Here is a 12,586-nt window from a genome sequence, read left to right on the forward strand (position 1 = left end):
GTTTAATTTCCTAAATATCTTTTTTATACGCACAAAATGTAATATAATAATATCGGTATGAATGTTTTATTTCTAAAATAAATCACACCAAATTTTGGTGCATAAATATATGAGAAATCTGCTATTTGCCTCCCTGGTTTATATCGTCGCGAGATGGGTTAACCACTGAAAAAGATTTTGCGAACTTTGGGCCACTGTGAAATTTGGGCGGGTCAGTCGGTGCCCTTGCCGTCAGTTGACCGTGAGTTGACTGACCAAAAAACGTTGAAATTACCATTTTACCCCTGAGCCTATAATTAATATTAAAACTTATGTTCTAAAATCGTGTAGACAGTGGGGTTCGAACCCGTGACCTTTGGTATAACAACAAACAACACCAACCATTTAAACCGAACTAACATTTGATATATCTATACAATATGTAATATATATTCCTCACTTTGTTTAAGAATTCCTCTTCATCTTCATCATCTGCCAACATCTTAAAAAACCATTTTGAAAATATGTAATATAAACGACTCATTTTTTAGTAAAATTTTCACCTGAAAACGACGAAACGGACCGTTTTTAGTAAACTTTAGTAAACATTTCGTCCGAAAACAACGAAACGGCTCGTTTTTTATTGTAATTTTTGCAAAAAAACAACGAAACGGGTCGTTTTTTAGTAAACTTTTCGCCCGAAAACAATGAATCGGGCCGTTTTTTAGTAAACTTTTCGTCCGAAAACAACGAAAATTGTCGTTTTTAGTAAAGTTTTCGTCCGAAAACGACGAAAAGTGTCGTTTTTTAGTAAAGTTTTCGTCCGAAAACGACGAAAAGTGTCGTTTTTTAGTAAACTTTTCGTCCGAAAAGGACAAAAAGTGTTGTTTTTTAGTAAACTTTTCGTCCGAAAACGACGAAACGGACCGTTTTTTAGTAAACTTTAGTAAACATTTCGTCCGAAAATGTAAGGCCCCGAACCCGGTGACCCTACTTTAGCGTCGGATTTACTCATAAACACAGTTCTTCAAATCAGAGTTTATTAAAACTTTTCGCGGAATATAAAACATCAATCATTTGTTACAAAACATTAAATCTATTCTTTGATACCATAACACAAAACTTTATAATTAAAACATCTTTACTTCTTTCTTCAGATGCCGGCCGTTCAATCCATGCCGTGTGTCATCCTCATGCTAACTCAATAATCAGCTCACCTGCGTGCATACTAAAAGTCAGCTACGCTGAGTGAGTTGTAGTTAATCGAACGCCATACAATACATACACATACATACATATCTGTAGATACATATCCATACTTCACTAGTTACCCTTCTGTTCTACATACATACTTGCTACCATACATACATACATATCTACAATCACTAACCTCAGTCTACCGAGAGTACGTTCATAGTTCACCGTCTATACCTGTACTCAAGGTCGTGAACACGTACAAGGTTCGCAGTCCTTACCTATGTTCACCATTTATGGTACGTACAAGGATCGCGGTCCTTCCCTATACCATCGTACATCCACAACACGTACAAGGTTCACAGTCCTTCCCTATGTTGCAACCTAATTCATAGCACGTACGAGGTTCGCAGTCCTCCCCTATGCTACAAAATCAGCACGTATAAGGTTCACAGTCCTTTCCTATGCTGAAATACATCCACAACACGTACAAGGTTCGCAGTCCTTCCCTATGTTGCAACCTAATTCATAGCACGTACGAGGTTCGCAGTCCTCCCCTATGCTACAAATACAGCACGTATAAGGTTCACAGTCCTTTCCTATGCTGACGCCTATCTACATTACGTATAAGGTTCGCAGTCCTTATCTACGTTTACATATATCATCTACTTCACGTATAAGGCTCGCAGTCCTTAACTACGCCATCACCAGCCGAGTCTATGTCCGAGAGAAGCTAGAGGGATTTGCCATCCTAACTTACTATGTCGAACGTAGAACTCACATGCCATTCGTGTACCTATATACACATACTTACATTATAACATAAGAACACTCTAGGCATTCCTTACCTCATTCATTTAACAACCATACCCCTTGACGTTACGTGCAATATCCGAAGATCGTTCACGCCCCGACAAGTATTCATTTGAAATATTCATACATCTTCGATATATAATATTCGTACCTTTATTTTTAATCCTGACAGTACGCGCAATATCCGAAGATCGTTCGCGTACCGACAAACAATCATTCATATCTATCACACATATCACATATGACATACACTTATCACTTAGGATAAATGTATTAACAACACATCGAGTATGCACACAGCCCCGAAAACATAACAAGGAATGGGGCTAGAAACTCACCTGAACACGGTTACGTTCACCGTTAATCGTAATCCCTTTCTTCAGCTGTGCACGGCTGACTGTATAACAAGTACACGTATCAAACAACTATCACTACTCATATCATCTTTCTAGTCTTAACTACTACCCACAACGAACGGGGGTCCGGGGGCAGCGCCCCTGGCAGCGGGGTCTAGGGGCGGCATCCCCTAGCAGGGTCCAAGGGGCAGAGCCCCTGGCTGGGGTCGAGCTGCCAGGTCAGCTTGGAAAAATTTTATTTACATTAACTGTCTTAACACATTTTCCATTAGGTTTTTAATTTATTTTCTAAGCGAACTTAACTTTAGGCGAAGTTAAACCTTAAGCGAACTTAGCTTTAGGCGAAGTTAAACCTTATGCGAACTTAGCTTTAGGCGAAGTTAAACCTTAGGCGAACTTAGCTTTAGGCGAAGTTAAACCATAGGCGAACTTAGCTTTAGGCGAAGTTAAACCTTAGGCGAACTTAGCTTTAGGCGAAGTTAAACCTTAGGCGAACTTAGCTTTAGGCGAAGTTCATCAGGCGAACTTAGCTTGCAGGCGAAGTTCATCAGGCGAACTTAGCTTGCAGGCGAAGTTGTCGTCTGCAGGTTCTGTTCGCCCTTAAATCCTTCGTTCCTTAACCAAATAACTCGATTTAGGTACCCATGGAATCGTCTGACCAGCGCCTACAAACCCCAACTATCAAATCGACCTAACATCGATGTTTAGAGGGTGCGATTTAGGCATATAGGTTACGGGTCCTTTTTATCAATCGATTAACCCATCAAATCATAACCATTTTCAGTAAGTTTAGCTTTGTTGGATTCGTTTTTACCATACAAACTCAGATCTACCATTTCTCAAATCAAACCGAACCTATACGAACGATTTCTAACCATAAACGTACCTTGAACGAGTCGAACTTACGAACACGAGCTGGTCTTGTTGCTTTGGTTCGTCACGACGATCTAGCACCAACTAACGTTTACTCTCTCTCTCTCTGAATCCTGCTCGTTTATGGTGTGTGTGTTTTTGAACGTGTAGAGATTAGAATGGAAAGAGATGAGGTTTAGGGTTTTATGGTGGTTTAGGGGATATTTATATCCCTTAAAGCCCATGGACCTAAGGCCCATTCTCATTTAACCCATCTCAATTAATCTAACACTAGCCCGACTCATACCAACTCCTACTCTATTATTTATTTCCCGAACCCGAGTCAACTTTCCCTCTATTATTAAGTAATATAATTAATATCATTTTGGAAATTTCGGGATGTTACAGAAAACAACGAAACGGCTCGTTTTTTATTGTAATTTTCGCCAAAAAACAACGAAACGGGTAATTTTTTATTGTAATTTTCGCTCAAAAACAACGAAACGGGTCGTTTTCTAGTAAACTTTACGCCCGAAAACGACGAATCGGGTCGTTTTTTAGTAAACCCCAAGCCCGAACACACAATCAACATAAACATTCTTTTAGTAAACTTTTCACCCGAAAACAACGAAATGCGCCGTTTTTTTAGTAAACATTTTACACGAAAAAACGAAACGGGCCGTTTTTTAGTAAACTTTTTGCCCGAAAACAACGAAACGGGCCGTTTTTTAGTAAACTTTTCGCCCGAAAACAACGAAACGAGCCGTTTTTTAGTAAACTTTTAACCCGAAAACAACCAAACGAACCGTTTTTTAGTAAACTTTTCACCCGAACCGACCCCAAAAACAACCAAACGAACCATTTTTTGTAAACTTTTCACCCTAAACGACCCCGAAAACATCAAAACGAACCGTTTTTTAGTAAAATTTTCACCCGACAACAACCAAACAAATCATTTTTTTGTAAACTTTTCACCCGAACCGACCCCGAAAACAACCCAACGAACTATTTTTTAGTAAACTTTTTACCCGAAAACAACTAAACGAACCATTTTTTATACACTTTTCACCCGAATCGAACTATGACCGGAACGAGATGACCGGAATCCATGGCTGCGGCGGTTGCCATGGCGACGACGTTGTGCCGTAGGTTAGGGGTTTTGGTCGGAATGATTTTTGGGTTTGAGGATTTGAGAGATTCGATTACTTGTAAGAGGGATTACTTGGTGGTGGTTTTGAGGATTTGAGGTTGATGATGATGAAGAACATCAAGTATGTGAGGTTGATGATGGTGAAGATGAGTTGCTACTGATGATGATGGATTGTAATGAGTTGCTACTGCTGATGTTCTACGATTATTATTATTATTATATTTATTATTTATTAGAAGATTACTAAAATACCCTTAATATGTTGGTATTATTACTAAAATACCAACGGTCAACTGATGGTCAACTGACGGCAGGAGTCAGATGAACCCTCCGGAGAAACACTGTGGCGCAAAGTTCGCAAAATCTTTTTCAGTGGTTAACCCATCTCGCGATGATATAAACCAGGGAGGCAAATTGCAGATTTCTCTAAATATATAAAACCTTATTAAAAAATTATAAATAAATATTATTATATGAAATAACTAGATTTGCGTATTATATATCATAATTGTCATGACTCAAGGGGTATCATTAAAACATCATTTATTATTTTTAATATTTTTTTTATGAACAATCTAAATTATGAGTAATTTAATTAAATTATTTTTAACACATAACCATTTTCTTACGCAACGACACAGAAATAAGTTCGGAAATGTTAGATAAAGAAATAATGAATTACTTGAAGACAATGTTGGATTCTCAAAATCCTTTGGTTCAAGGATACTAGATGGTAAGTGATTGTTTTCAAAACGATCCCGATATGGATTTAAAGTTGTGCATTATTGGAACAAGGCAAAAAGATGCAATGACTTACGACCTGCCAAAAACTTCTAAGTTGCAGCGTTAATCGTTGATGATATTGGTGACACAATAAATAAGCGCGATATAATTGTAACAACTCAAAACAGATTTCTCACAAAAGTTGGAATATATATGAGAGACCAGTTTTACTTACGGTCAACTATATGTTGCTTTTTCAAGAGTGAAGAGTAGAGATTGTATTAAAATGCATATTTTGGATAAGCAATGTAAAGTTACAAACAAGACAACAAATATGGTTTATAAAAAAATATTTAGCAGCTTATGAATTTGTAATATTTCAAGTTTTAAATTATGTTTCCAAACAATGTACTATAAATCTTTTGTTTTAGTAAGTTTATGTTTTTAAGTACTTTGTTTATATTGGAATATGAATTGCAAATATATCAAATAATTCTCCACATAAACATATGAAACAAACTTTTTAGCACCTTAAATATGTCTTTAGTTGACAATTTCAATATTTCCACCCGTGTAAATCCACCCGTGTCGTACACGGGTCAATAACCTAGTTACATATATATCTGGATGAGTTATCTAATTACAGGTTTTATATTTGTTAATTTGTGTTCATTCAAATATTTTCATTTATGTTCGTTTGTGTTCATCACATTTGTTCATATATGTTATCTATGTTCGTTTATATTTGTTCAGTTATGTTCATTTAGATTTTAGACAAACATGAACATAAATTTATGTTCGATTAAGTGTTCGTGTTCATTTAAAGTTAAATGAACGAACACGAACATGAACACACCCTTGTTCGTGTTCGTTCATTCGTTCACATGCTTTCATTATTCACATTGATGAATGCAGTGGTCTCAATCTCTAGGCTTTGTGATTTTATTTTGTGTTCGTGAACACATTAATTTCCTTAATGAACGAACACGAACATAAAATATCGTTCGGTAAGTGTTCGTGAACACATTATTTCCTTAACAAATGCACATGAACAAGGCCTTGTTTCTTATTCGTTTGGTTCGTTTACAGCCCCACATTTGATGGTTACACTACATGTACTTACAACATATAATGCACACTATGTTATTCAGGACGACGATATAATTAAGACGCGAGTAAAAATATATAAGAAAACTATTTGAGGTAATTTCTACACACATTATGATCACCACCATACTTAACATAATAGAAAAGTTTGCATTTTCAACCATTGATAAAGGTCTGAACTACAATATAACTTGACAATATTTAAAGTCTAAATAAACCATAAATAAATGTTCATGTTTGAAATAACAGTCTAGTGCAGCAGTGAACTTAGATATATAATATGTCTAGTTAGCTTAAAAAACTATCATCCATTAATTTATAAGCGCGGTATTTGAAGCCACGAGTTCCTGCACCTGTACCGAAAATCACACGTTAGAGGTCGGGTCGTTTGAGCCCATGTTTATAAAATTATATATATAGTTAAAACACAAATAATGAAAAAAAATTGTTAAACTGACTTTCCGTCTAAATCTTTAAATGAAACGATTTAGAAAGTTATACGCTAAATCGCTAATACGCACTAAAATAAGGTTCGGTTTGTATAACTTATTTCTTTTACCTGTTTCAAACAAGCAGGAATTTTGATCAATCCATGTAGCAATAGATCAACTTTCTCCAACACACTTTTTGGAACAGGTGTTATCAAATACAAAGTATCTTTTGCAGTGTCTACTCCCCTCACAATTCCTGTAAAAATTATAAAACGTTTTTAATTTATAAGCAAATTAAATAATGAAAAAAAAATGATTATTAATAATACATACCAAGACCAACACAGCAAGGTAAACCTTCAGAAGTTGATGAACTAACAGCCAATCCAACTATAAAGCTACCCGATGTTTGCACCCGTGGCATCTGCATAATTCAGGTTAGGGGTGCGCAAGAAACCGAAAAAACTGAAAAATCCAAACCGAAAAAACCGAACTGAAACAAAAACCAACGGTTTGGTTTTATGTTTTTATAAAAACCGAACTAACGGTTCGGTTTGGTTTTCCATGTAATAAAAACCCAAAAAACCGAACCGAACGGAATTCGTAAATTTAAATTTTTATTATTATTTTAAATAATTTATATGAATTTAATAAATATCATCATCATCATCATCATCATCATCATCATCATCGTACTCAGTATATCCCACCAATAGCAATGCTATGGTAGGGTCTGAGGAGGGTAAGATGTAGACAGTCTTACCTCTATCCCATAGGGATAGAGAGGCTGCTTCCGGTGAGACCACCGGCTCGATAGTAGTTTTGCATCAAGCCTTGGACATAAGGCACATAGCACTCAATCATCAGGGACACCGGCTGATTGGTGCATGTGCCCTTGTCTTTCGGCTATCAACGCCACCACATGATGCCTGATTAACCTTCCGCCACTTTTAACGTTATTTTCACGAGATTAGTAAAATAACGTCAAAATTAGTGCACTTTTACTTTTGCCCACCCGAGGATTCACACATATATACATTATATGCGCGCACCGCAAGCAGGGCGTTAATTTAACTCATATATTTTTGGTCAAATATATAATATGTAACTAAAGCAGGGCGTTAATTTAAGCAGGGCGTTAATTTAAGCAGGGCGTTAATTTAACTCATATATTTTTGGTCAAATATATAATATTTTTGGTCATACATTATATGCGCGCACCGCAAGCAGGGTGTTAATTTAATAAATATGTAACTCATATATTTTTGGTCAAATATATAATAGTCTATTAGTTAACAATGAACAAAACTATTTATATTTAAATTAATTATTTTTTGCAAAAAAAATTTTCGGCCTAAAATTTTTAAGCTTAAATGACAAAACCCGAAAAAACCGAAACCAAAATGAAAACCGAAAAACTGAAAATGAAATAACCGAAACCGAACTGTTTCAAAAAATCCAAAAACCGAAGTTTTGGTTTTCGGTTTGGTTTTAGCCTAAAACCGTACCTAACCACACCACGCACACCCCTAATTCAGGTTATGTTTAATCAAATTGGTTAAAATAGATAGGAAACTAATTGTGACCCGACCCGACCCATTTTGTCCCACACAAACCTCAGGATGAAGTTTCTTGATGGTGACCGAAGACATGAGAATTTCATAAGGAGGGTGTGCAGCCAGCTCATGATCAAGCTCCTCAGTTGTGGTTAAACTCGCGTCATTTGGAACGCAGTTTCTGAAATACGCTAGCAAACGATCGTGCGCAGCATGTACCCTGCATAATAAATATATAAATAAAGATTCATATGCCAATATGACCTTAGAAATGAAGGGAAACTTTAACTTACAGTTTCTTTGAACCGATTTCAAATAGGGTCACTTCTTGATTATCATGCGCGTCTTTCAACCAAAACGGGCCGGGCGGTAGGTTCTTGTTTTCATCGGGTACACGGATTTTAACCACTTGAGTAGGAGCAATATGTTTTAACATATCCACCAGTAGATCAAGTCCCATACCTTGCATACCAATATAATAAGTCAATGATTAATAATCATAACACAACTTATATAAAAAAGAAAGATATAACTATATAAGCATACCTTTAACCCATCCAGGAGTGTTTATAACCAGTGGAACACCAATCTTAGCATCAGCTTGTTGATATTTTTCAAGATAGTAATCATACAATGCATGTATATATGCCAGATAAGTCTTTGGATTAGTTCTTTGGGTAGTATCCCCAAAAAAGTAGCATCTGCAGAGGTTTAGATTTTAGAACATGCATTTGTTAAACACACTTTGAACGAACAGGCCATGTTCATGTTCGTTAAGGTTCTATCGGACAAGGAACAGTTCACGGACACCTAACTGAACGAAATTTTTTGTTCGTGTTCGTTCATTAAGGATATGAACTTGTTTGTGAACGGTTCGCAAACACAAATGAACCCAAAAAAACTTTTATTTGATTTGGCTAAACAAGAATGGTCAGTGTCAATGGTTCGGCTCCGCTACCAAGTTTGTGTTTTTTTTTAACATTCATATAATTATATCCATCTGTTAATTTACTTATAAATTAATCACATATTCACATAATACTAGGGTTTTTTTTCCGATACATACGGTACAGTTTTGCCGTTTCGGTACTCACATTTCTCAAATTCGGTATTGGGTATTTTTTTTGGTATTTCATACCGACTGAAAAATGTAGAGTTTTTATTGGGTATAGCTTATTAAGTACCGGTACCTGGTACTCGTATAGTCGTATCGGTATCCTTACCTTTTCTTTTTGTTTTTATGGAGAAATTGATACACTTTTTAAAACATTTTGTATGTTTTGGTATTATGGTTTCTTGATTACAAATGAATTTGATACAATTTTTGGTTTCTTGATTACCCTTGGTTACGAATGAATTTTTATATGATCAAAAGAGATTCAGAAAAAAAAACAAAAACAAAGTGGTACCAAAGCGGGTACCGTACCGAAATACACATGCCTTACCAAAATACAAGTATTTTACCGGTACCGAGCCAACACATTTGATTTTGGTATTTGGTACCCAGTTTTGTTCAAATTCGTTATCAGTATTTTCGACACGTTACCAATCTCATCCCTACATAATACCCATAAACATATTCATTTTTTTCATAGTTAATAGTTTTGCTTAAATTTATATGACAAAATTAGAAAAGTCATTAAAAATATTTAAAAAAATACCCTTTAATGAACAAACATAAATAATCAAAATGAATATTATTATTGAACGTTCACGAACACAACTGAATGAACGGAATTTCTTGTTCATGTTCGCTTATTTTTTATAAACAAACGAACATAATCGAACTTCGGGCCAAGCTATTCGTAAACAATTTGCCAATCATTCGGTTCGTTTACAGCTCTAGATATTTTGATCATGAACTAAGCAAATGAGAAATACGATAAATCAAGATCCGATCCATGCCTCTCAGGCGTCCTCAAACACGGCATTGCCAGATCTACATTCAAACAAAAGACGATAATTAACACAGATTTCAAAACTTTTTAATTTAACAATAACTTAAATATGAACGAGTCGAATGTACCTGGAGTTTCTTCACTAATAACAGTAAGTGATAAGCACCCCGAAGTCGTGAACTCAGCTTGCCCGACATCAGTATCCATGTACGCAACTCGTCGGTATCTGTTCACCAAAAACGATCAAAAACAAAATTCGATAATCATTACTTATCCGCAGTAGCAGAGAACTACTTTAGAGATATTGTATTTCTGTTTCACATTTTTTAATAAAGTTTGACGTACTTTTGTCACATTTTCAAAAAAACATATAATTCTCTTTCATCTTTTAATTATGTAACCTGACCCGACACTACCAGAAAAAAATATTATATTGTAACACTAAAAATTTCCGACCCCTATGAAAAAATATTATACCGGCCAATGAGAACATTGAGAAGGTGTCGAGAGAACGTTGATTTGCCACTCTTCGGAGGGCCGCAAACAACACAAATAGGCGCTGGAGACGTAACTGAATCATAAGCAATCGCGTTGGCTGCTTCGTCCCACTCTAGCGGTACGAGCTGGTTATTATTGTTGGTGTTTTCGGGTGGTAAGTTGACGGCCATTGCCGGAAGTTGTTCACTGCAAATGAAAGCTCAGTTTGGACTTTAGCAGGCGGGAGGAAGAACTAGAAGGCATGCGTTCTGCATGTATTTATTGTGACTGTTCATAAGGATCGGTACCGTACTAGTATCAGTATTGATACCAAGTTTGTATTAAAGTATCTATAATATATATAAACGAAAACATAAAAATCCTACGTGTCGCGATGTGGTCGCTTCCTCTTTTTTTGGAGTCACCAGATTTGCTTGATTTTTAAATGGTGGATTCTCATGCATTTGACCCGAATTCATGGGTATGGGTCTTACCAAACCCAGATATTCCTTAAACGGGTTATAACATCTCATTAAATAAAAAATTATCCTCACCAAATTATTTATGTAAAAATCCTATAAAATAGAATATACTAAATAATTAATGACAAAATGGCAAAACACGTCCTTTATGTTTAAACATTTTTTCAATGGTAGTCCTTTAGCAAACTTAATGTCAAAGAACATACTTGATGTTTCACATCCCTATAATAAATCGGTCCGCTTGGTAAATCAATGACAATATATAAACTTATGACTATTAAAAACAAACAAATAAGATAAAATGACACATTTTGGAAAAAATAATCACCAAATTTGCTTGACTTTTAAATGGAGCATTTGACCTGAATTCACGGGTATGGGTATTACCAAACCCAGATATTCCTTTAACGAGTTATAACATCTCATTAAATTAAAAACTAATCTCGCCAAATATTTGATATAAAAATCTTATAAAGTAGAGATATACTAAAAATTAATATATGATTTACTTAAAAAAAGATATATATTATTTAAATTAAAAAACCAATTTTATAGTAAAAAAAAATAAACGGGTCTTGGATCTAATCAAACCATAAGTATATTATTAACTTTCATAAATATTATTTATAATTAAAAAAACCAATTTTATAGTAAAAAAAATAAACGGGTCTGGGTCTCATCAAAACCATATAGCTTTTAAACCGGGTTATAACATCTCATTTATTTGTGAAACAATTTATCATCAAATCATAAGTATATTATTAACTTTCATACAATAAAAAAATATAAATTCAAAAAATAAATAAATATTAGAACAAACAATATAAAACAACCTCCGTAATACGGGGGATAAAAACTAGTGTTATATAAAGAGAAGGTTTCAATCTACCTATTCTAATAAAAGAAAATAATGAAAGACACGTGTCATGTCCATATTAAATTTTGGCCAAATTTTCCCGCCTAAAATCTTATTCTCCACTCTTATTTATTCTAGCTAATAAAATATAAGTTTGGATTTATTTGTTTCCTTAATGATAATTTATTTATATTTATATAATATCAAATAATTAAAATTATTGGTACTTATATTACGTTAGCATTATTTCCATACTTATAATACATTAATAGTTACAGATGAATAATCCGATTATTTTGTATTTTAAAGTTCTAATTTTAAAGTCTATTCGATGACATGAATGTTAATTTTTATTAAACAATTTATTTTTTTTTTGTAAATTTTGTATTCTCCACTCTTATTTATTCTAGCTAATAAAATAAATATTTTTAGATATGTTTAGTTGGGTGATGAAATAGACGAGAGAATGAAATAGAAGGGTGAATAAATGAACAAATGAATAAAATGGATCATTATTGTTCCAATTTATTGTTTGGTTACCAAGTGGTTGGCATTGGTGGGTGGCGGGTATAGGTGATCAAATCGGGTTGGTCAAAGGAACCGGAACCGGTTCAGAACCGGTTCCATTAGTCAACATCACTGTTTAAACCGGTTCCATGGTCGAACCGGTTAGGGAACCGAACCGGTTAGGGAACCGAACCGGTTCCCCAAC

The 12,586-nt window shown here is 34.8% G+C and overlaps 1 protein-coding gene across 1 annotated transcript; it reads right to left on the minus strand.

Moving 5' to 3' along the window:
• Positions 1-6,639: 6,639 nt before the first annotated feature.
• On the minus strand, positions 6,640-10,789 carry LOC143582678 (polynucleotide 5'-hydroxyl-kinase NOL9-like). The gene is made up of 9 exons (XM_077065195.1): positions 10,537-10,789; positions 10,188-10,285; positions 10,067-10,100; positions 8,708-8,862; positions 8,455-8,623; positions 8,222-8,381; positions 6,939-7,029; positions 6,734-6,861; positions 6,640-6,645 (listed from the first exon to the last, which is right to left on the minus strand). Exons 1-9 carry the CDS (start codon positions 10,725-10,727, stop codon positions 6,640-6,642), a joined length of 1,032 nt encoding a protein of 343 aa, XP_076921310.1. The 5' UTR covers positions 10,728-10,789.
• Positions 10,790-12,586: the final 1,797 nt, after the last annotated feature.

The sequence above is a fragment of the Bidens hawaiensis genome, unplaced genomic scaffold, assembly GCF_021521415.1.
Source record: "Bidens hawaiensis isolate Kalapana, Puna unplaced genomic scaffold, B.hawaiensis_p1.1 tig00031839_1, whole genome shotgun sequence".
Taxonomy (NCBI): domain Eukaryota; kingdom Viridiplantae; phylum Streptophyta; class Magnoliopsida; order Asterales; family Asteraceae; genus Bidens; species Bidens hawaiensis.

Excerpts from the sequence above, each read along its gene's own strand:
- LOC143582678 (XM_077065195.1), bottom strand. The coding sequence starts at position 10,727 with ATGGCCGTCAACTTACCACCCGAAAACACCAACAATAATAACCAGCTC. Across the intron at positions 8,382-8,454 it reads GAAATCGGTTCAAAGAAACT|GGTACATGCTGCGCACGATC; the intron begins GTAAGTTAAAGT and ends TTTATTATGCAG. Across the intron at positions 7,030-8,221 it reads TCAAGAAACTTCATCCTGAG|ATGCCACGGGTGCAAACATC; the intron begins GTTTGTGTGGGA and ends TGAATTATGCAG.